We start from the raw sequence: 23,584 nt of genomic DNA on the forward strand, positions 1-23,584 counted from the left end.
AAGGGCTTCTAGTCTCCTTTCATATTCACTGCCTGAATTAGTGCGCATTGAACACCTTGAACACATTACATACCTCAAGCATTTGCATCTTTTTTTTGAGGTGGATTCATATTATCAGTTACACAGTGTAAGCGATGCTCAGAATGAAATTTTGGGTAGGGCAAATGGGTAAATATCTGAGATTTTGAAAAAAATGTTCAGAGAAGTGTGAAGCCAGACTCAAGATTAAACTTATTTTCATTAGAAAAGGAATCAGAGGCCATGTAATCCATATTTTTAAACTGATCTGGCGAATGAATGATATGCTGCAAAAATTAAGGACATTTAAAGGATTCTTTTTCTTTGCAGAATAATGGAATTGGAGAATGGGTTCCTAATCAAAACATCAATACAGTTAACATAGAAATATTGTAAGATAAGTTCACAAATCCTAAACTGCCTGTTAGAATCACATATGGAATCAATATGGTGCAATAGAATGACATTAAATTCTTTGGGATAAATCTTATATTTTTTTGGCTAAATGCAAGTGTTTCTCACCACAAGGTTGAGAGAGTTTATTTCCTGCATCTTATCAAAATTGTCATATTAAATGGTGTTCCTGTCCCTATGGTGAACACCAAAGACATTTTATGGCCGGTTTTGCCATGCAGTGTTCATGGAGCTACTCCCCACTCACCAGAAATCCCATAATTCACCTGTATCAATAGCACAGGTTCCATCTTTAAAAGGTCATTTTGCTCCCAGATTAGTATCATCAGTCTGAAGTTACCCTGCACGGTTCTTGACATGGACATGGCAGACAGGAAAATTGTTGCTGCAGTTTGCAGGCAAGAGTCCGAGAGATCCTGCTGGATGGGGTGGTACAGAGGCAGGACTTCCTCTTACTCCAGTGACTCAGTGGTTAGCACTGCTGCCTCATATCACCAGGATGCAGGTTTGATTCCAGCCTCAGGCAACTGTATGCGTGGAGTTTGCACATTCTTTTTGTCTGCGTGGTTTTCCTCCCACAGTCCAAATATATGCAGGCTAGGTGAATTGGACATGCTAAGTTGCCCATAGTGTTCAGAAATGTGTAGGCTAGGTGCATTAGTCAGGGGAAATGTAAAGTAATAAGGTAAAGGAATGGGTCTGGCTGAGATACTCTTCAGAGGGTTGGTGTGGACTTGTTGGGCCAAATGGCCTGTTCCACACTGTGGGGATTCTATGATTCTTCTATGATTAGTCAACACCAGACATGAAGTTACTACCCAGTTTAAAACAATCTCAGCTGTCTGGCTGGATGCTGAGCTCTGGAGGAAGGAGGTCAATGACCTTCTCAACTTTGCCAACCTACATGACACCATCTTCTCTCCGATATCTCATAATCACTATCTTTACTGCTGTAGCCACCTCACAGCCAGGCTGGTATTCCATAAATCTCACTATTTCCTGTAACATTTTCCTCACTCACCCTCACCAATAATAACCCTGACACCACTAGCCCTGCAAATCCTCTGCACAGCCTATTCACTCTATTGGGACACCTCCCCACCTGCACCAACAGTAATAGCTGTGCCTCCCATATTCATCTCCCATAATACTTGACCCTCCCATATTCCAGAAACAAATTAACCATAGGAGGTCAGAGGAGTCAAGATGGATATTGGCTGCATATCATTTGGCTTCTCACCACTTGACAGCAGAGGATCCGAATTCTGATACCCTGATGAGACCTGCTGACAACTATAACAATTTTTCTGTGCTTGTGTCTGCATTAGTATCTCTGGCTGATGTGCCATCACAAAAAGGTGAGCCAAGATAGGGATACTGTAAGCATCCAGGTAGGCTCAGACTGAATGAGTGTTATGATCGTATCATATAGAATCCCTACAGTGAGGGAACATGCCCCTCAGCCCAATAGGTACACACCGACCCTCCAAAGAGTATCCCATGCAAACCCATTTCGCTACTACTCTACATTTACCCCTGACTAATGCACCTAACAATTGCTCCAAAAGCTAGTGCTTCAAAATATGGAACTATAACCTGGCGTTGTGTGATTTTTAACTTTGTGCACCTAACCTACACATCACTGAACACCATGGGCAATTTAACATGGCCAATTCACCTCACCAGCATATCTTTGGATTGTGAGAGGAAACCAGAACACTCGGAGGAAACCCACGTAGACACAGGGAGAATGTGCAAATTCCATCCAGCCAGAGGGCGAATCAAATCCGGGTCCCTGATGCTGTGAGGCAGCCGTGCTAACCAATGGTCCCGTCTGTGAACTGGATGCTTTTCCCTGAGCACTCTCTGTCCTTGCAGCATTCCAATGATAGTTAGTGGTACAGCCTGAGCAGCAACACTGAAATGCAGAAATGTCCTGGGAACGGATCATAGATATTCCATGTGGGCTGTTAGGGACTTCACCAGTTTCTTCATCCCCCCTCCCCCCACCTTGTCTCAGCCGGATCCTTCCAGCCCGGCACCGCCTTCCTGACCTGCAGTCTTCTTCTTGACCTCTCCGCCTCCATCCTACTCCGACCTATCACCCTCACCTTGACCTCTTTCCACCTATCACATTTCCAACTCCCCTCCTCCAAGTCCCTCCTCCCTACCTTTTATCTTCTCCTGCTGAACACTCTCTGCTCATTCCTGAAGAAGGGCCTGTGCCCGAAACGTCGAATCTCCTGTTCCCTGGATGCTGCCTGACCTGCTGTGCTGTTCCAGCAATAAAGTTTCAACTTTGATCTCCAGCATCTGCAGACCTCACTTTCTCCTGTTAGGGACTGGCATATCAGATGTGTTTGGCTGGTTTCCATGGAACTTGCCTGAGATATTCATACCCATTCTTTGACATATAGTTATTTTGGAGAAAGTGACGATTTGAATGAAGCAAGAATCTGCTCTGATTTCCATTTGAGTATTCAACATGGCTAGTTTGTATGGTAGGTTTTGTAAGTATGCAGGTAAAAACAAGGACTGCAGATGCTGGAAAACAGAGTCAAGTTTAGAGTGGTGCTGGAAAAGAACAGCAGGTCAGGCAGCATCCGAGGAGCAGGAAAATCTACGTTTCAGGCAAAAGTCCTTCATCAGGCTTGCAACCCATGGCGAATTGGGCTGTTAACAAGGTGTTTAACAAGTAATAATATGCTTCAATTCTGAACTCGCCACACCTTTTGAAATAAATGTAAAGGATGTAGCAAGATGAGCTTTATGTTAACTCACTGAACATCTCACGTGAATCTGCCACACGTCTCACCTATTAGATTTCACTCTTCATGCCTGCATCTGCTCTCTGAATGAGCAGCATGATTTGGTGACATTCGCCTTCATTTTCCCCATAATGCTGCATGTTATTTCTATTTAAATAATCATCTCTTGGCTAAAGGCTCTTCCCAATTTTGAATGAAGAGATGGGAGAGATGATCAGTAATGATATATGCTGCTTCATGACCTGCCATTAAAGCTCAGTTCTGATGTTCACATTCCAAACTTGCTCTAGACATTATTACACCTTTGCAATTATTATTATCCCCATTATTAACCCCATGAATGCAAGATGAGAGATGAAAAGAATTGCCATCAACAAGAATTACAAAGAGATTGATGAGGGTAGAGTGGTGGACGTGATCTATGTGGACGGGCATTCGACCAGATTCCCCATGGGAGACTGGTTAGCAAGATTAGATCTCATGAAATACAGGGTGAACTAGCCATTTGGATACATAACTGGCTGGGAGGTTGAATACAAAGGGTGATGGTGGAGGGTTTTCAGACTGGAGGCTTTTGACCAGTGGTTGGCCACAAGGATCGGTGCTGGGTTCACTACTTTTCATCATTTATATAAATGATTTGGATGTGAATATAGGAGATATAGTTAGTAAGTTTGCAGATGACACCAAAATTGGAGGTGCAGTGGACAGCGAAGAAGGTTACCTCAGATTACAACAGGATCTTGATCAGATGGGCCAATGGGTTGAGGAGTGGCAGGTGGAGTTAAATTTAGATAAATGCAAGGTGCTGCACTTTGGAAAAGGAAATCTTAACAGGACTTATATACTTAATGGTAAGGTCCTTGGGAGTGTTGCTGAACAAAGAGACCTTGGAGTGTACGTTCATAGTTCCTTGAAATTAGAGTTGCAGGTGGATAGGATAGAGAAGAAGGCATTTGATAGGCTTTCCTTTATTGTTCAGAGTATTGAGTATAGGAGTTGGGAGGTCATGTTGCAGCTGTACAGGACATTGGTTAGGCCACTTTTGTAATATTGTGTACAATTCTGTCTCCTTCCTATTGGAAGGATGTTGTGAAATTTGAAAGAGTTCAGAAAAGATTTACAAGGATGTTGCCAGGGTTGGAGGATTTGAGCTACAGGGAGAGGCTGAATGGGTTGGGGCTGTTTTCCCTAGAGTGTTGGAGGCCGAGGGTGATCTTATAGAGGTAAATAAATTCATGAGGGGCATGGATAGAATAAATAGACAAAGTCTTTTCTCTGGGATGGGGGGAGTCCAGAACTAGAGGGCATAGATTTAGGGTTAGAGGGGAAAGATATAAAAGGGACCTAAGGGGCAAAGTTTTCAGAGAGAGGGTGCCAGAAGAAGTGGTGGAGGCTGGTATAATTGCAAAATTTAAAAGGTATCTGGATGGGTATATAAATAGAAAGAGTTTAGAGGGATATGCGCCAAATGCTGGCAAAATGGGACTAGATTAGGTTAGGATAGCTGGCTGGCATAGATGAGTTGGACCAAAAGGTCTGTTTCTGTGCTGAACATGTCTATGACTCCATGACTAAGACAACATTCAACTTAATATTGTAGTAAGGGCACACATAAAAATAAAGTCAACATAAGAAAAAGGAAAACATTCTAATCACTTACTTTCTCAGTGCCAAAATATCACTGAAGGAGCTTCACAAAAAACATTTCTAGTAGTTTTTGCTGCTTCTTCAACAATATTTTATTCTGTATTGTAAGAGTTGCTTGCCATTGATTCTGTAGTTTTAGCTCTACTTACAATTCAACTGATATGGGTTTTCTCCGGGTGCTCCAGTTTCCTCCCACAATCCAAAGATGTGCAGGTTAAGTAATTGGCCATACTAAATTGCCCTCTTTGGAGGGTCAGTGTGGACTTGTTGGACCGATCGGCCTTTTTCCACACTGTAAGGATTCTATGATATTGAACAGCCTATCCCAGCAGTTCTTCTTTAAGCATGCAATACTTTATTAGATGAAGTCATTTGTGACTGACATTCGTGCATATTTAAAGGGAAAAATAGCTAAAATTTTGAAAGAGAAGTATGTACAACAGTTTGGAGAAAAAGCTACACAATATTTTGAAATGCTTCAAACAAGAATTCAAATGGTCCAAATGGTCCCTCTCCATCCTGGAAGTGTCTTTCCTTCTAAGATATTAAATAATAATATTTGAACAAATTACTGTTCTTTCTACATTACGACACCATTACATCAAGCAATGAAGTATGATGCAAACAAAATGCTTTGCATTTAATGTTGCTCTTTTGTTTTGTTACCTGATCTTTTTGGAAGATTATCTGATTGTTTTGAGACTTGTGCAGCTTCCGTTTCCCTGAATCTCCTTTTTCACCAAATATGTTGATGTAAACATTGGCATTTGTCTCTGCTCCAGGTTTATTACCAGTAAACACATGGATGTGATAAAATAAGACTGCCACATTTTTTTAAAAGAGGGAAAACACAACATTTCAGTGTTAAAATCACATATTAAATCCATTCATTACATTCTGTAACATTTTGTTCATTGAGAGCTAAACACCACTACCACTATTAGACAATGTAGAAATTACTCAGCTGATCTGTGAACCCTCACCATCTTTTCTGCAGGAATTTTCCAGAATAGCCACAAACTCTTTCAGGACTTCAGTGTGCAAACTCCAGGTTTCAACTTTGTGAGATTTCTATGGTGAAATCTCCATCCACCCTTTACCACGTCATCTGAATCAGATAGAGACTGGGGCAAAGGTCAAGGATAGGAAGTCCACATAGTGGGAATACCTGTATACCTGGCTTAACAGGGAGATGGGCGTGGTTTTGAGTTAGAAAAGGTATACACTGCTACAGGACAGTCAGCCAAATTGAATCACAGTGGAACTAAAACTTTCATAGACCCTCAAAATTTATTTCAATGTTCCAAACAGATTTTTGGAAGAATCAACCCCGGACTTCGTGAATATTCGATTCTTTGTAGCTGAAACAAAAGACTTAATCAATACAATGACTTTAATGGAGCATAATTATTTTTTTAAAAAGTTATCATGTTAATTTTAATGATTTAAACCCAAATATAAAGAACAAAGAACAATACAGCACCCGAACAGGCCTTTCAGCCCTCCAAGCCTCCACAAACACATTTTGCCCTTCTATACGAAAACTCTCCTCACTTACATGATCCTGAATTCTTCTATTTCCTTCCTATTCATGCATAGTGTATATATCCAGGTGCTTCTTAAATGTTGCTATTGTGTCTGCTTCCATCACCTTCTTTGTCAATGCATTCCAGGCACTTACCACTCTTTATGTGAAAAAACTTGCCTTGCACTTCTCTTTTAAACTTCTCCCAGCACCTTGAACTTGTGTCCCCTAGTAATTGACCACTGCATCCTGGGAAAAAGCCTCATAGTTTGCACTCTATCCATGCCATCCATAATCTTATGAAATTCTATCAGGCCACCCCTCAACCTCCTGCATTCCAGTGAAAACAAACCCAATTTGTTCAACCTTTCTTCATAGCTAAAATCCCCTATACCAGGCAACATCCTGGTAAACCTTTTCTGTACCCTCTCCAAAGCATCCACATCCTTCTGATAATGTGGTGACCAGAACTGTATGCAATACTCCAAGAATGTCCTAACTAAAGTTCTATAAAGCTGCAGCATAACTTGCCTAACCTAAGACACAATGCCCCTTCCCATGAAAGCAAGCATGCCAGAGGCCATTTTTACTACCATATCTACATGCGGTCACCTTCAGTGATCTGTGGACCTGGACACCCAGCTACCTCTGCATATCAATACTGCTGAGGGTTGTGCCATTCACTGATAATTTTCACCTGTACTCGATCTTCCAAGATGCACTACCTCATATTTGTCTGGGTTAAACTCCATTTGCTATTTTCTGCCCCTGGCCCCAACTAATCTATATCCTCTGACAAACCTTAATAGATTTGTTTTCATCATTAGAAGGGGCATTGAGTATAAGGATAACAATTTATACTGCAACCTTTATAGAACTTTAGTTAGGCCATACTTGGAATATTGCAGACAGTTCTGGTCACCACACTACCAGAAGGATGTGGATACCAGAAGGAGAGGGTGCAGAAAAGGTTTTACCAGGATGTTAACTGTGAAGACCAACAAACATAGTTAAAGAATAAATTAAATTTTTAAAAGGAACAAAATTGTACAAATTACTTCAGCAGTTTTCATGATATGTTATTCCATAGGTGTATATGAATGTTTCTTGGTTGATTTTCTGAAGACATTCACTCTGAGGAACTTACAGTAATATTTATTACTCGTTTCCTATTCTCTGAACTTCCAATAGCTGATTCTGGGAGGTTAGTCAGGTAGTAGCTTTCAAATCTTCATGCTGAAACTTCAAACTCCCTCTCTCAAAAACTCCAATTCAAAACAGTTCACAATCCCAAACTCTCCCATTGTTTGACCATCATGTTCTCTCGCAGACTTGCCAGCACAAATTCCCCGGTACTGACCTTGTTAATGGCCAAATATCTTCTACCTATTTATACATGCTACTTTCCTAGGTGTTGAAGAGACTGTAGAATCCTTTGATCAAGAAGCAACCAGAAAAACTTACAAACTTGGCCTCACAAATAAGCAAGCTTTGTTTGTTTCTCTCTTCTCTATAAATCTTCTTTCACAGTTCACTGCTCCAAACCAAAATTTAAAAATATACTAACAAGAAGTCAGCAAGAAATCTAACAATACTGGCCTTCTGAAGTATGCAAGTGATTTGGAAAAGGGGCAAAAAGCTAAATTCATAGACTGCAGCCTAACACTCTCAGAATTAAAACAAAATGCTGGCTGCCCTTTGAGACTTTTCTGGGAGATCCTTAAATTTCCTTAAAACAGGAACCTTGTGTCATATTTTGGAGTTTAGAGAGGAAGCATAGGTAGGGAAAATATGCTCAAAATTGCTCTACCATAATTTTGATCCTCATAGGGATAGTGTTGATCAAGTATCCTCCTTTAAACCCTAGCAAGGTCAGTTTTGCATTGTACTGATTTTTCACCTTAAAATATTTACCCAATCCCTTTTTGAATTTGGGGTGTATTTCATAACGATTCTAAAATGGTGGACTGAGAGAAGTGTGGATCTTACAGCTGCTCCTGAGATTCAGGCTTATTTCTAGATTTACTTCTAGATTTCTCACAGTTATTACATTTCAGTCGAATATTATTATTATTTTGATTCACTTTTAGACAATAGACAATGCGCGGCACGGTGGCACAGTGGTTAGCACTGCTGCCTCACAGCGCCTGAGACCCGGGTTCAATTCCCGCCTCAGGCGACTGACTGTGTGGAGTTTGCATGTTCTCCCCGTGTCTCCGTGGGTTTCCTCCGGGTGCTCCGGTTTCCTCCCACAGTCCAAAGATGTGCAGGTCAGGTGAATTGGCCATGCTAATTTGCCTGTAGTGTTAGGTAAGGGGTAAATGTAGGGGTATGGGTGGGTTGCGCTTCGGCGGGTCGGTGTGGACTTGTTGGGCCGAAGGGCCTGTTTCCACACTGTAAGTAATCTAATAGGTGCAGAAGTAGGCCATTCTGCCCTTTGAGCCTACACCACCATTCAATATGATTTTGGCTGATCATCCTTATCAGTATCCTCTTCCTGCTTTATCTCCATAACCCTTGATTCCACTATCCTTGAGAGCTCTATCCAACTCTTTCTTAAATGAATCCAGAGACTCTGCCCTCTGGGGCAGAGCATTCCACGCAGCCACCACTCTCTGGGTGAAGAAGTTTCTCCTCATCTCTGTACTAAATGGTCTACCCCGTATTTTTAAGCTGTGTCCTCTGGTTCGGCACTCATCCATCAGTGGAAACATGTTTCCTGCCTCCAGAGAGTCCAATCCTTTAATAATCTTATTTGTCTCAATCAGATCCCCTCTCACTCTTCTAAACTCAAGGGTATACAAGCCCAGTCGCTCCAGTCTTTCAGCGTAAGGTAGTCCCACCATTCCAGGAATTGACCTCGTGAACCTATGCAGCACTCCCTCAATAGCCAGAATGTCTTTCCTCAAATTTGGAGACCAGAACTGCACAGTACTCCAGGTGTGGTCTCACCAGGGCCCTGTACAGCTGCAGAAGAACCTCTTCACTTCTAGACTCAATCCCTCTTGTTATGAAGGCCAGCATGCTATTAGCCTTCTTCACTACCTGCTGTACCTGCATGCTTACCTTCATTGACTGGTGTAGAAAAACACCCTGATCTCTTTGTACTGCCCCTTTACCTAAATTGATTCTATTTAGGTAGTAATCTGCCTTCCTGTTCTTGCCACCAAAGTGGATAACCATACATTTATCCACATTAAACTGCATCTGACCACTCACCTAACCTGTCCAGGTCACCCTGTAATCTCCTAACATCCTCCTCACATTTTACCCTGCCATCCAGCTTAGTATCATCAGCAAATTTGCTAATGTTATTACTAATACTATCTTCTATGCCAGGTTCAATTGCCACCTCAGGCGACTGTCTCCCCATGTCTGCGTGGGTTTCCTCCGGGTGCTCCGGTTTCCTCCCACAGTCCAAAACTGTGCTGGTTAGGTGAATTGGCCATGCTAAATTGCCCATAGTGTTAGGTAAAGGAGTAAATATAGTGGAATGGTCTGGGTGGGTTGCGCTTCGGCGGGTTGGTGTGGACTTGTTGGGCCGAAGGCCCTGTTTCCACACTAAGTAATCTAATCATATATATATCATTAACATATATTGTAAAAAGCTACGGTCCCAGCACTTATCCCTGTGGTACCCCACTGGTCACTGCCTGCCATTCTGAAATGGAGCCGTTTATCACTACTCTTTGTTTCCTATCAGCCAACCAACTTTCGATCCAAGTTAGTACTTTGCCCCCAATATCATGTGCCCTAATTTTGCTCACTAACCTCCTATGTGGGACTTTATCAAAAGCTTTCTGAAAGTTCAGGTACACTAAATCTACTGGATCTCCCTCGTCCATCTTCAAAGTTACATCCTCAAAAAATTCCAAAGATTAGTCAAGCATGATTTCCCCTTCATAACCACGCTGACTCTGACCCATCCTGTCACTACTATCCAGATGTGTTGTAATTTCATCCTTTATAATAGACTCCAGCATCTTTCCCACCACTGAGGTCAGACTAACTGGTCTATAATTTCCTGCTTTCTCTCTCCCACCTTTCTTAAAAAGTGGTACAACATTAGCCACCCTCCAATCCGCAGGAACTGATCCCGAATCTATCGAACTCTGGAAAATAATCACCAACGCATCCACGATTTCTCGAGCCACCTCCTTCAGTACCCTGTGATGTAGACCATCAGGCCCCGGGGACCTATCAACCTTCAGACCTAACAGTCTCTCCAACACCAATTCCTGGCAAATATAAATTCTCTTAAGTGCAGGTCCTTCAGCCAGTGTTACCTCGGGGAGATTGCTTATGTCTTCCCCAGTGAACAAGATCTGAAGTAACAATTCAATTCTTCTGCCATTTCTTTGTTCCCCTGTTTCTGTCTTCAAGGGCCCAATTTTAGTCTTAACTATTTTTTTGCCTTTCACATACCTAAAAAAGCTTTTACTATCCTCCTTTATATTTTTGGCCAGTTTACCTTCGTACCTCATTTTTTTCTCTGCGTATTTCCTTCTTAGTAATCCTCTGTTGTTCTTTAAAAGCTTCCCCGTCCTCCGTTTTCCCACTTATCTTTGCTATGTTATACTTTTTCTCTTTTAACTTTATATTTTTCTTAAGTTCCCTCGTCAGCCACGGCATCCCATGCCTCCTCCTAGGATCTTTCTTCCTTTTTGGAAAGAACTGATCCTGCATCTTCTGCATTATATACAGAAATATCCGCCATTGTTCCTCCACTGTCATCCCTGCTAAGGTATTGCACCATTGAACTTTGGCCAGCTCCTCATACATAGATCCATAGTTCCCTTTATTCAACAGAAATATTGTCACTTCCGATTGTACCCTCTCCCTCTCAAATTGCAGATTGAAGCTTATTGTATAATGGTCACTACTTCCCAATGGCTCCTTCACTTCGAGGTCCCTGATCAATTCTGGTTTGTTGCACAATACCAGATCCAGAATTGCCTTCTCCCTGGTAGGCTCCAACACAGAATGGAAATGGCCCTTCGGCCCAACAAGTCCACACCGACCCGCCGAAGCGCAACCCACCCATACCCCTACATTTACCCCTTACCTAACACTACGGACAATTTAGCATGGCTAATTCACCTAACCAGCTAATCTTTGGACTGTGGGAGGAAACTGGAGCACCCGGAGGAAACCCATGCAGACACGGGGAGAATGTGCAAACTCCACACAGTCGCCTGAGGCGGGAATTGAACCCGGGTCTCTGGCGCTGTGAGGCAGCAGTGCCACCGTGCTGCCCACTAAGAATCCATCTCGGAGGCACTCTACAAAGTCTCTTCCTTGAGGTCCAATACTATCCTGATTCTCCCAGTCTACCTGCATGTTGAAATCCCCCATAACTACTGTAGTAACATCTTTGCGACAGGCCAATTTGAGCTCCTGATTCAACTTACATCTGACATCCAGACTACTGTTTAACTCCCAAGAGGGTCTTTTTACCCTTAGAATTTCTCAGCTCTATCCACACTGACTCTACATCCCCTGATTCTAGGACCCCCGCGCAAGGGACTGAATATCATCCCTTACCAACATGGCCACCCCACCCCCTCTGCCCGTCAGTCTGTCCTTATGATATCACGTGTAGCCTTGAATATTCATTTCCCAGGTCTTGTCCACTTGAAGCCACGTCTCCATTATCCCCACAATATCGTATCTGCCAATTTCCAAAACAGCCTCAAGCTCATCCATCTTATTTCTAATGCTTTGTGCATTCATGTATTGTATTTTTAATTTGTTACTGCCCTCACCCTTCCCATCAACTTCTATTTCACTCAATCTTACAGCATGATCTCTTTTTGAGTTTTCTGCTTCATTGATACAGTCTTTCTTGACTTCCCTTGTTCTAACTTTCCCTTCAATTTCCTTCTTAAACAGCCAGTTTGTCCCCTCCCCCCTGCTACTTAGTTTAAACGTAGCTGTGTTGCAGTAGCAACCCTGCCTCCCAGAATGCTGGTCCCTAACCTACTAAGGTGCAAACCGCCTCTCTTGTATAATTTATGCTTACCACAAAACATTCCCCAGTGATCCAAGAATTTAAATCCTTGCTTCCTGCACCAGTTCCTCAGCCACATGTTCAAGTCCATTATTTCCCTGTTTCTGGCCTCACCAGCCTGAGGAACTGGAAGCAAACCGGAGATAACCACCCTGGACGTCCTGCTTTTCAGCCTTCTTCCGAGTTCTCCAACGTCCCGCTGTAGTATGTTCTTCCTCTTCTTCCTGACATCATTTGTGCCGACATGTACCACCACCTCTGGCTCTTCACCTTCTCCCTTGAGGATGTTCTGCACTCTGTCTGTGATGTCTTTAACCCTGGCACCAGGAAGGCAACACACCATCCTTAAGTCCCGCCTGTTGTCACAAAAACCCCGGTCAGTTTCTCTCACTATGGAGTCCCCTATTACCACGGCTCTGTGCGATGTCCGACTCTTCCGCTCTGCCTCCTTGTCAACTTTTGATTGACAGACCTGGCCGCCTCACGGACTGGCAGTGTCATCTGTCTCTCCTGTTTCCAAAAGATTCAACTTGTTCCTGACAGGTAGTTCCCCTGGCGTCTCTTGCACCTGTCTCCTCTCTGCCTTCCTTTTATACTCAAATTCACAATAAAACACCCCAAAAATAGAAAAGGCACATTTTTTTTTAAATTTGAATTCTGTTAATGGACATTTTGATTCAAAATGAATTCTGTTAACAGACCCTTTTGGAGAGACCTACAAATGGATAACTCGGTTTTTCTTATAAAATTATGCATGTAGAAAAGATTTTTTTAACATCGCTGAAGAGATTTTTTTGTATATCACAGAGAAGAGTTTTGTTTTAAAAAGGAGTTGTATTTGCAGAGCTATTGGAGAGGCTTATATGTGAATGGCTCTGGAATGAGTATTTTTTATCAGAAGATTGAAAGCTATCTGCTGGACAACTTAAGCAGGAATTTTTCTTTAATTTGGTTGTTCAGCTAAATGGTTGATTTCATTTAAGATTTATATGTTTGGTTTTAAAAAATTTCTTATTTTTTGCATGCTTAATATTATCTCTGAGTAAAGAAAGTTAGTTCACTTTATATATACAGTAGTATCGTAAATTGTTTCTTTTTCGGCTTAATTGAGAGTATACACGAGAGACAGAATTAGATGGCTAATAGATTTAGTGAAGTGAATATATAGCAGGATCAGTCAGATATACGGATGACTTTGTCTCCTGTGGCTGTTCCTCTCTCAAACAGATACTCAGTTTTGGGTACTAGTGAAAAGGATAATCTCCCAGAGGAAAATAGTAGAGACAGTCAGATCATGGGCACTAAGGATGAACTTTACATCAGGTGGGATTTGACAAAATTTAAAAGAATAATTGTTATGTCAAGGACACAGACAGGAGATTCTGTGGCAGTGACCATGAATCTAGAATGGTATATTCCTTTCCTGGTGCCAGGATTAAAGATGTCTCAAAACGTTCAAAGCATAATGTTAAAGGGGAGAAAGAGAAACCACATGTTAGTGTACACATTGGTATCGAAAATATTCCGTACCGATGTGTACAATAAAAGACCTTAAGTAAAAGATAAAAAAATCATCAAAAGTAGCAATCTCTAGTTTACTCATGATGCCAAGCTCAAATGAGGGAAAGAATAAAAGGACAAAGGAGAAAAATCAATGACTGAACAGATGCTGTAATGTTCAAGGATTCAAGTTCTTGGATCATTGGGATCTCTTCAAGGGTAGAAAAGATCTGTTGAAAAGGATGGGTTTCATCTGTACTGGAAAGGGATCAATATCCTAGCGAGTAGATTTACTAATTCTATTAAGGGACTATTAGAGAAAAGGAGCAGAAGGATCCTAAGTGGCAGAGCAAATAGAAAGATGGATAAGATGTTTTGAATCTGAAAAGAACAAGTTAATTAGAAAAGACAGACAACAGTATGTCAGGGAATGAACTAACTGAAAAATTAAACTGCATTTATCTCATTGCAAGGGGTCTTATAGGTAAGGCTGATGAATTCAGGACATGTTTGAGAACATGGGATTTGGGATGCTATAGCTATTACAGAAATTTGGCTGAGAGATGGACAGGACTAGCTCAATCTGCTGGATTTCAAATGCTATAGAAAGGATAGAAAAAGAAGCAAAAGAGGAGGGGGTGTGGTGTTTTTGATTAAGTAAAACATTACTGCTGTAACTAGAGGAGATATTCCTGAAAAATAGTCCAGTGAAAATATATGAGTTGAAATTAGAAATAAAAAGGAATGATCGCCTTGATGGGATTATACTATAGACTTCCCAATAGTCAGAGATAAATTGAAAAACAAATATGTAGAGAGATCTCAGATATATGTAAGAATAATAAGGTTGTAACAGTCAGTGATTTTAATTTCCAAACATTGACTGGGACTACCATAGCATTAAAGGTTTCGATGTTGAAGAATTTGTTAGATATGTTCAAGAAATTTTCTTTATCAATATGTAAATGTTCCTCGTAGTGAAAGACCAAAACCTGATTTCCTGTCAGGTAATAAGATAGGGTAAAAGTAGTGGTAGGGGAACACTCTGGGTCTAGTGATCATAAATATATTTGTTTTAAAATAGTTCTGGAAAAGGATAAGGCTTCCATAAAAATTAAAGATTTTAATTGGAGTAAGGCAAATTTTAATGGTATGAGACAAGAAATTTCAAATATTGATTGGGTTAGACTGTTTGCAAATAAAGGGACATCTGATAAGTGGAAGGCTTTCAAAAGTGCCATAGTAGGAGTTCAGAGTTCCTGATAGAGTAAAAGGTAAGGCTGGTCAGATTAGAGAACAATGGATGAGCAAAGATATTGAAGTTCTAGTCAAGAATAAAAATGATTTGTATATTAGATCCAAACAACTCGGTTCACACGAATCTCTTGAACAGTATAAAGAGTGTAGGGACACTCTTAAGAAGGACATCAGGAAGATAAACAGACCATACAAGTTGGCCTTGGCAAATAAGGTTTGGGACAATCCAAAGAGATTCTACAAGTACATTAAGAGCAAGAGAACACCGAGAGAGTGAGTAGGGTCCCTTAAAGATCAAAGAGGTTGTCTTTGTGTTAAACCTCAGGAGATGGGAGAGATATTAAATGAATATTTTGCATCAATTATAACCGTAGAGAAAGAAATGGAGGCAAGACAATTCAGGGAAATAAATATTGATGTTTTGAAAACAGCTACAGGAGAGGAGCTGCTGGAGGTTTTAGAAAATGTAGAGGTGGATAAATCTCCAGGTCTTGATCTCATGTATCCCAGGATTTTGTGGAAAGTTAGGGAGGAAATTATGGGGCTTTTTGCAGAAATATTTGCAACATCTATAACTGCAGGTGAGGTGCTGGATGACTGGAGAGTGGCTAATGTTGTGTCCATGTTTAACAAGGGATATAAGGGAGAAGCCTGGGAACTACCGACTCGTGAATCTAACTCTGGTGGTGGATAAGTTGTTGGAATTGATTCTGTAAGATAAGATTTATATACTTTTGGAGAGGCAATAAATGATTAGAGATAGTCAGCATGGTTTTGTGTGAGGGGAATCATGTCTCACAGATCCGACTGAGTTTTCTGAGGAAGTAATCAGAAGATACATGAAGCAGAATGGTAGACATTGTTTACTTGGACTTTAGTAAAGCCTTTAACAAGGTTCTGCATGGTAGACTAATTAGTAAAGTTAGATCACATGGGATTTAGGGTGAGTTTGCTAATTGGATACAAAACTAGCTTAACAATAGGAGATAGAGAATGATGATGGAGAGTTATTTTTTGGACTGGAGACCTGTGACCAGCAGTGTTCCACAGAGACAGTGCTGGGTCCACTTTTGTTTGTCATGTACATAAATGATATAGATGAGAATATAGAAAGCATGGTGGATAGGTTTGCAGATGACACCAAGATTGTTGGTATAGTGGACAGGTTATCTCAGATTACAAAGAGTTCTTGATTAATTGGGTCAATGGGTTGAGGAGTGGCAAATGGAGTTTAATTTGGATAAATGTGAGGTATTACATTTGGAAAAACAAACTAAGGCAAGACTTATACTGTTCAATGTAGGGCCATGGCCAATGCTGTAAAACAAAGAAACTTAGGGCTTCATGTTCACGATTCTTTGAAATTTGCATCGTATAAAGATAAGGTCATTAAGAAGGCATTTATCATGCTTGCCTTCACTGCTCAGACCTTTGAATATAGGATTTGGGATGTTATGTTGAGGATATACAGGACATTGGTGAGGCCTCTTCTGGAATACTGTGTCCAGTTCTGGTTGTCCAGTTATAGAAAGGATATTAATAAGCTGCTGAGGGTTCAGAAGAGAGATACCAGATTTTGCTATAACTGGAGGATTGAGTTATAAAGAGAGGCTGGGTAGTCTGGAACTCTTTTCACCAGGAAAAGAGTAGGAATTTGAGAGGTAACCTTATACAAGTTTATAAGTAATGAGATGCATAGATAAGGTGAATACAGGTGCTTTTTCCTTAGTGTGGAGAAGAAACATTTAAAAAAAAGGAGGCAATTTTTTTTTACACAGAAAGTGGTTCATGTGTGGACTGAACTGCCAGAGGAAGTGATGGATGTGAGTACAGTTATGATGTCTAAAAGACATTTGGAAAAGTACATGAATAAGAAATGTTTGGAGGGATATGGGCCACGCACAGGCAGGTGGGACCGTTTTAGTTTGGGATTATAGTCCATGGACTGGTTGGACCGAAGCTTCTGTTTCTATGCTACATGACTCTACGACTCTAATTAGAATTTTATGTAGTGTGGAGGATATTGTGAAATGTGCAAGAGTTTATAAAAGATTTACAAAGGTGTTGCCAGAGTTAGAGGCAAAGTGGGACAATGTTACAAGCACTCCTTGTGACAGCACAGATATATGGCTTCGATCTCATCTTCAGTTCAAACTTGATACCAATGCCTAGATTTTCCTCATGGACTCATGAAATGAGACTCCTGTATATGTTTGTGGCTTCTAAAACATATACTTGCATCTTAACAAGTGCTGTGCTGCTTGACGTTGGTTGAAATATTAGTTTTCTCTGATAGGTGGCTCATTAAACCCTCAGTTAAAATAACATTGAACCACATGTTCACTGATCTGAGCCAATGTTGCTACTCCAACATATCCTTTGAGAACCCTGCTTTACAAGATTTTTTGCTGCACACCTCAAAATTCTCAGTTTTATATAAAATATTATGCAGCAGCTCACAGAACTCTGCAAACCATCACAGCAGATCAGGTCACCTCTGTTCCCCTCTCTCCAGTTTTGACCCTCTCATACACACCACAGCCATCTCAATGCTTTCCACTTCAGCAGATGTACCAAACTGAACTCTCCCAGGATTATGCTCAGAAGCATAATGAGTACTCCTTGAAGCATTGGTGCTTACTGCATTTGAGACAGAGGGTGACAAGCCTGACTCAACAATATCCTTAGGCCAATAAGCCTAGCTTAGAGCAGCATGGTGGCTCAGTGGTTAGCACTGCTGCCTCATGGCACCATGGACCGAGGTTCAGTTACAGCCTTAGTGACAGTTTGTGTGGAGTTTCCACATTCTCCCAGTGTCTGTGTACATTTCCTCCAGGTGCTTTGGTTTCCTCCCATAGTCTAAAGATGCACATGTTGGGTGAATTATCCATAGTGTTCAGGGATGCATAAATTAGATGAATTAACCATGGGAAATGCAGAGTGATAAGGTAGGGGGATGGCTCTCGGTGGGATGCTCTTTAGAGAGTGTGGAATTGTTAGGCTGAATGGCTTGTTTTCACACTGTCAGGATTCTATGAATTGTAAATCCATCCTGAGCATGCCATGATCAATGCCTTTCCCTTGAGATTACTGAGGCTTATGAAGTTTGTGACAAGGAACCACATGCCATGAAAACCAAAGATGCTGACTCATATACCTTCCATAGCCCTGTTCCGGGATGGGCCAATCTCAGAGTGAAGCAGGATATCAAAGAGGCCACGTTTTAAAAAAAATGACTTTGTGATCCTGTTGTAGCTGGTAGAGATCCACTTGGATGCCCTGTCATGCCTAAGGTCCAATCTGCCATCTGCCTCCTGGTCCTAACAAGGTAGCCTTTCTCAAAATAACTGTCGTCATCAGGTAGTCATACTTTCAGGGAATATCCTTTGGAAATCTGGGAGATCTGCCAAAATATTTGTGTTAGCCCAGATTCCCTTTGGATAAACAAATTTGGCAAATGGAGAGAGAGATTTAAAAAAGAAATGAGGGGCATTTTTTTAAATAGAGGGTGGAATAAACCTTTTGAGGAAGTGATGGATGTGGGTACAATTACAATATTTAAAATACTTTTGTATAAGTATGTGAATATGAAAGGTTTGGAGGGATATGGGCCAGGAGCAGGCAGGTTGGAACAGTTGGGATTATGTTCAGCATGGACTGGTTGGACTGAAGGGTCTGTTTTTGTGCTATATGCCGCTATGGCGAGGTTGCAGTTGCAAACATACAGCAATCTCTAGTTTGGTCACAGAGGAGCTGGACATTTAAAGGGTGGTGGCCTATTGATTAATGTACCTCACCCAATAGCGAAGAAGTGCCCTTATCATCACATGGGCACAATTGACCACACGTGCACTTGGGTGAAGCTTGTAATGAAGGGCAATCCTGTCAACCCGTGTCTGTGATGCAACATCCATGCAAAACAGAGTAAACTGCCCCAGGCGTCAGGGCAACAGTGACTGATGGATGGGCCTGTGTGCTGATAACCAGGAAATTCCACAGTGGTTAGCTGCAGAGCGCTGCAATGATCTGCTAGTGAGGAAATGGAGAGCCATAGCCACATTCAATTGGGAGGGTATACTTCTGCCATCCCAATCATTGCAGGCTTTATTGTAGAAGAATGCAAAGCTTCACCACCACCACTTAGGACTGAAACCTCAGTTGATCATTACTAAGAAACAATGGCAGAGAAGTGACCCTGTTCCAACATATACATTCTTGTGAATTCTACTTCATTGACATCTCCTCCTCCTCATGAACATTTTACTTCTTGGTTCCTTCTGTTCTTGGAGCCATACACATGCATGATGAGATAATTTATGCAGCTGCTTTTATCTCTGTGCCCCCCCTTACTGAAGGGAGCATGGTGCTGTACATATAACAAAATGAAGATTTGCAAGTGAGTACCTGACTGCTGAAGACTCCGAGGTTGTATTGGAGATCTGTTGCTGCCAGATCTACAGTTGTGCTGAATGTGACCTTCAGGGACTCCTCCTATGAACCTACCTGCCTTTTCTAGCAGAGCATGCCTTTATTTGTATGCAAGCACGACAGTTTTAAAATGAAGAAAATAATAGAAGGAAGTTGCTTCATATGAATTGTACAGTCTTCCCAAACTAACTGAGTGATCATGGCATGAGTAAGAAGATATGGACTTTAAAGGATTAAAGAAAAGGAATACACACATAATACAGAAACAAATTTCCTGATCCCAACCCCTGAGCATATGTTTTGCAGGAGACCCTTCCAATTTGCCAAAAAGCCATAAAAATGGTAATAAGCTTTGCATGTTGTGATCCATTTTTGACCTCTTTAAGAAGCTGAAAATCTCTTGCCAAGAATTGGAACTCTCTCAGTCTCACATAGTTGCCAGGGAGAAGGATGGGATCAGCGGTGAAGGAATATTTATTTTTGGGGGTTGGGACGAGGAGAATTTTATGCAGTAAAATAGTATCAGGAAATGAAATTAATGGTTGATAAATGTATTAAAGTTTTTTTTAAGGATGCAGGTAGTCAGATGATAAAAGCAGGTAAGTTGATGTGATGCGCTTGGAATCCACTTTGGTTTTTGATTGGCCTACGATGAGACACCACACACAAAAAAATAAGCACTCATGGAGTTGGCATTCATATATTAGCATGAATGAAGAATTGGTTAATGGACAGAAACAAAAAATAGAAAAAAAGTGCATTTTCAACTTGGCAGGTTATAATTAGGATTAATACTGGGGTCTCAACTATTTACAATCTGACAAAAGAAATTGGAAGTAATGCATTCGCTTTCTTGATGATACAAATCTAAGTTTAAAAGAAGCTGTGAAGGAGGACACAAAGGGATGGAAAAGAAATGAAGATCGTTAAAATAAGTAGGCACAAGGTGGAGAATAATCTGCAGAAGTGTGACAAGGCTATCTAGTTGGTAGGAGTAAGAACAGACTTCTTTCTTCAGTATTCAAGTTTTAAATGTTAATTGTCAGACAGACCTAAATATAAGAAACACTAGCAATTTGGAAGATATGTGATGAATGAGATTAGTGTATAAGAAAAGAAAGTCTTGCTACAATTGTAGGAGGCTTTGTTCAACTTACTGAAGTTCTAGTCACAGTTTGTCTCCAATTTAAGGAAGATGATACCTTCCTTAGAAGCAGCACAAAGAGGTTTCATGAGATTGGTTCCTATGATAAGAGCATTCTCATCATGAGAGTTGAAGTAAATTGGACTTGATTTTATAGAGTTCAAAAAAGGGAGGTGATTGCATTGAAATACAAGATTCTGAAAGGCCTGACAGAGCAGACTGGGTATTTCTGCTCCCTGGGGAATTGAGAATGTAACGACACAATCACAAGAGAGCAAATTGAAGAATAGAAATGAAAATAAGTTTCGGAACTTCAAGGGTTGCAATCTTTGGAATCCTCTTTTCCATTGAGTTGTGGACCAGCCATCATTGAATTTAGTTAGAGCTGCAACATCAAGGGCACTAGGAAGAGGGAAAGTAGAGTTGAGGCAGAAAATCAACAATAATCACAGTGAGTAACGAACTAGTCTACCAAATATCGCAGCCCAATCTAGTCCCGAATTGGAGATGCTGGTGTTGGGCTGGGGTGTACAAAGTTAAAAATCACACAATACCAGACTATAGTCCAACAGGTTTAATTGGAAGCACACTAGCTTTCGGAGCGACACTCCTTCGGAGCGACACAATCACCTGATGAAGGAGTGTCGCTCTGAAAGCTAGTGTGCTTCCAATTAAACCTGGTGGACTATAACCTGGTGTTGTGTGATTTTTAACAATCTAGTCCCACCTGCGAGCACCTGGCCCATATCCCTCCAAACCTTCCTATTCATATACCCATCCAAATGCCTCTTAAATGTTGCAATTGTACTAGCCTCCACCACTCCCTCTGGCAGCTTATTCCATACACATACCACCCTCTGAGTGAAAAAGTTGCCCCTTAGGTCTCTTTTGTATCTTTCCCCTCTAGTTCTGGACTCCCACCCCACGGAAAAAATGATTTTATAAACCTCTATAAGGTCACCCCTCAGCCTTCAATGCTCCAGGGAAAACAGCCCTAGCCTATTCAACCTCTCCCTATAGCTCAAATCCTCCAAACCTGGCAACATCCTTGTAGATCTTTTCTGAACCCTTTCAAGTTTCACAACAACTTTCCGATAGGAAGGAGACCAGAATTGCACGCAATATTCCAACAGTGGCCTAACCAATGTCCTGTACAGCCACCATATGATGTCCCAACTCCTGTGCTCAATACTCTAACCAATAAAGGAAAGCATACCAAATGCCTTCTTCACTATCCTATCTATCTGTGACTCCACTTTCAAGGATGTATGAACTGTACCCCAAGATCTCTTTGTTCAGCAACACTATCTAGGACCTTACCATTAAGTGTAGAAGTCCTGTTAAGGTGTGCTTTCCCAAAGTGCAGCAACCTTGTGTTTATCTAAATTAAACTATATCTGCCACTCCTCGGCCCATTGGGCCATCTGAGCAAGATCCCATTGTACCATGAAATGACCTTCTTTGCTGTCCACTACACCTCCAATTTTGGTGTCATCAGCACATTTACTAACTATACCTCTTGTGCCCACATCCAAATCATTTATATAAATGATGAAAAGTAATTGACCCAGCACTGATCCCTGTGGCACACCACTGGTCACGGGCCTCCTCCAGTCTGAAAAACAACCTTCCACCACCACTCTCTGTCTTCTACCTTTGAGCCAGTTCTGTATCCAAATGGTGAGTTCTCTGTGTATTCCATGAAGTCTAACCTTGCTCACCAGTCTCCCATGGGGAACCTTGTCAAACACCTTACCAAGGTCCGTATAGATCACATCTACCGCTCTGCCCTCGTCAATCCTCTTTGTTACTTCTTCAAAGAACTCAGTCAAATTTGTGAGACATGATTTCTCACACATAAAGTCATTTTGACTATCCCTAATCAGTCCTTGCCTTTCCAAATATATGTACATCCTGTCCCTCAGGATTCCCTCCAATAACTTGCCCACCACCGATGTCAGGCTCACTGGTCTATAGTTCCCTCGCTTGTCCTTACCACCTTTCTTAAATAATGGTACCACGTTAGCCAACCTCCAGTCTTCCGGCATCTCATCTGTGACTATCAATGATACAAATATCTCAGTAAGAGGCCCAGCAAACTCTTCCCTAGCTTCCCACAGAGTTCTAGAGTACACCTGATCAGGTCCTGAGGATTTATCCTCTTTTATGCGTTTCAAGACATCCAGCACTTCCTCCTCTGTAATATGGACATTTTTCAAGATGTCATCATCTATTTCCCTATATTCTACATCTTCCATCTCCTTTTCCACAGTAACTACTGATGCAAAATCCTCGTTTAGTATCTGCCGCATCTCCTGCGGCTCCACACAAAGGCCGCCTTGCTACTTTTCCAATTCTGTTGTCACTTTCAGGAAGTTATGGACTTGCATTTCAAGGTCCCTCTATACATCAATGCTCCTACAGGACCTGTGATTTACTGATTACTTTCCTCTTAGATTCAAACTCCCAAAATACATCACTGCACACTTGTCCAGATGAAAGTCTATCTGTCATTTCTTTGCTCAACTTGCCAACTGATGTGTATCCTGATCTGTATCTTTGCTCTCCACAACTCCAATTTTTGTGATGTATGAAAGCTTACTAATCAGACTACCCATATCTTCATCAACACAGGTCCCAGCACTGATTCTTCAGAACACCACTGGTGACACATCTGGAGTCAGAAAAAAACCCTCCACAACTCTAATTTTATATCTAACTTACCAACTCATTGTGGATCGTACATGACTAATACTCTGGACCAGCCCATCATGAAGGTCTTGTCAAATGTTTTAGTAAAGTTCATGTAGAACAACATCCACTGCCCAACCCTCAATCATCCTCAAAAAACTCAATCAAATTTGTGAGGC

The 23,584-nt window shown here is 41.3% G+C and overlaps 1 protein-coding gene across 6 annotated transcripts in view; it reads right to left on the reverse strand.

Annotated features, from left to right (window-relative positions):
- The window catches only part of LOC122549101 (lipoxygenase homology domain-containing protein 1-like), a 326,386-nt gene that overhangs the window by 42,813 nt on the left and 259,989 nt on the right, over window positions 1–23,584 (reverse strand). For 3 of the 6 annotated variants that reach the window (XR_015756989.1, XM_087986387.1, XM_087986386.1), the window contains one exon: window positions 5,517–5,671. The exons of 1 other annotated variant lie outside the window; for it this stretch is intronic. Coding sequence is in view for 4 of the 5 variants with exons in the window: in XM_087986387.1 (XP_087842513.1) it covers window positions 5,517–5,671 (155 nt within the window). In the remaining variant the exon portion in view is untranslated. Of the gene's footprint in view, window positions 1–5,317; window positions 5,388–5,516; window positions 5,672–20,325; window positions 21,117–23,584 lie in introns of those variants that run through there. 2 more of the 6 variants (XM_087986390.1, XM_087986389.1) reach the window with 2 other exon arrangements.

The sequence above is a fragment of the Chiloscyllium plagiosum genome, unplaced genomic scaffold (assembly GCF_037043375.1).
Source record: "Chiloscyllium plagiosum isolate Xiang-an unplaced genomic scaffold, Cpla_swu_hap1 HiC_scaffold_4, whole genome shotgun sequence".
In the NCBI taxonomy this organism is placed as follows: Eukaryota; Metazoa; Chordata; class Chondrichthyes; order Orectolobiformes; family Hemiscylliidae; genus Chiloscyllium; species Chiloscyllium plagiosum.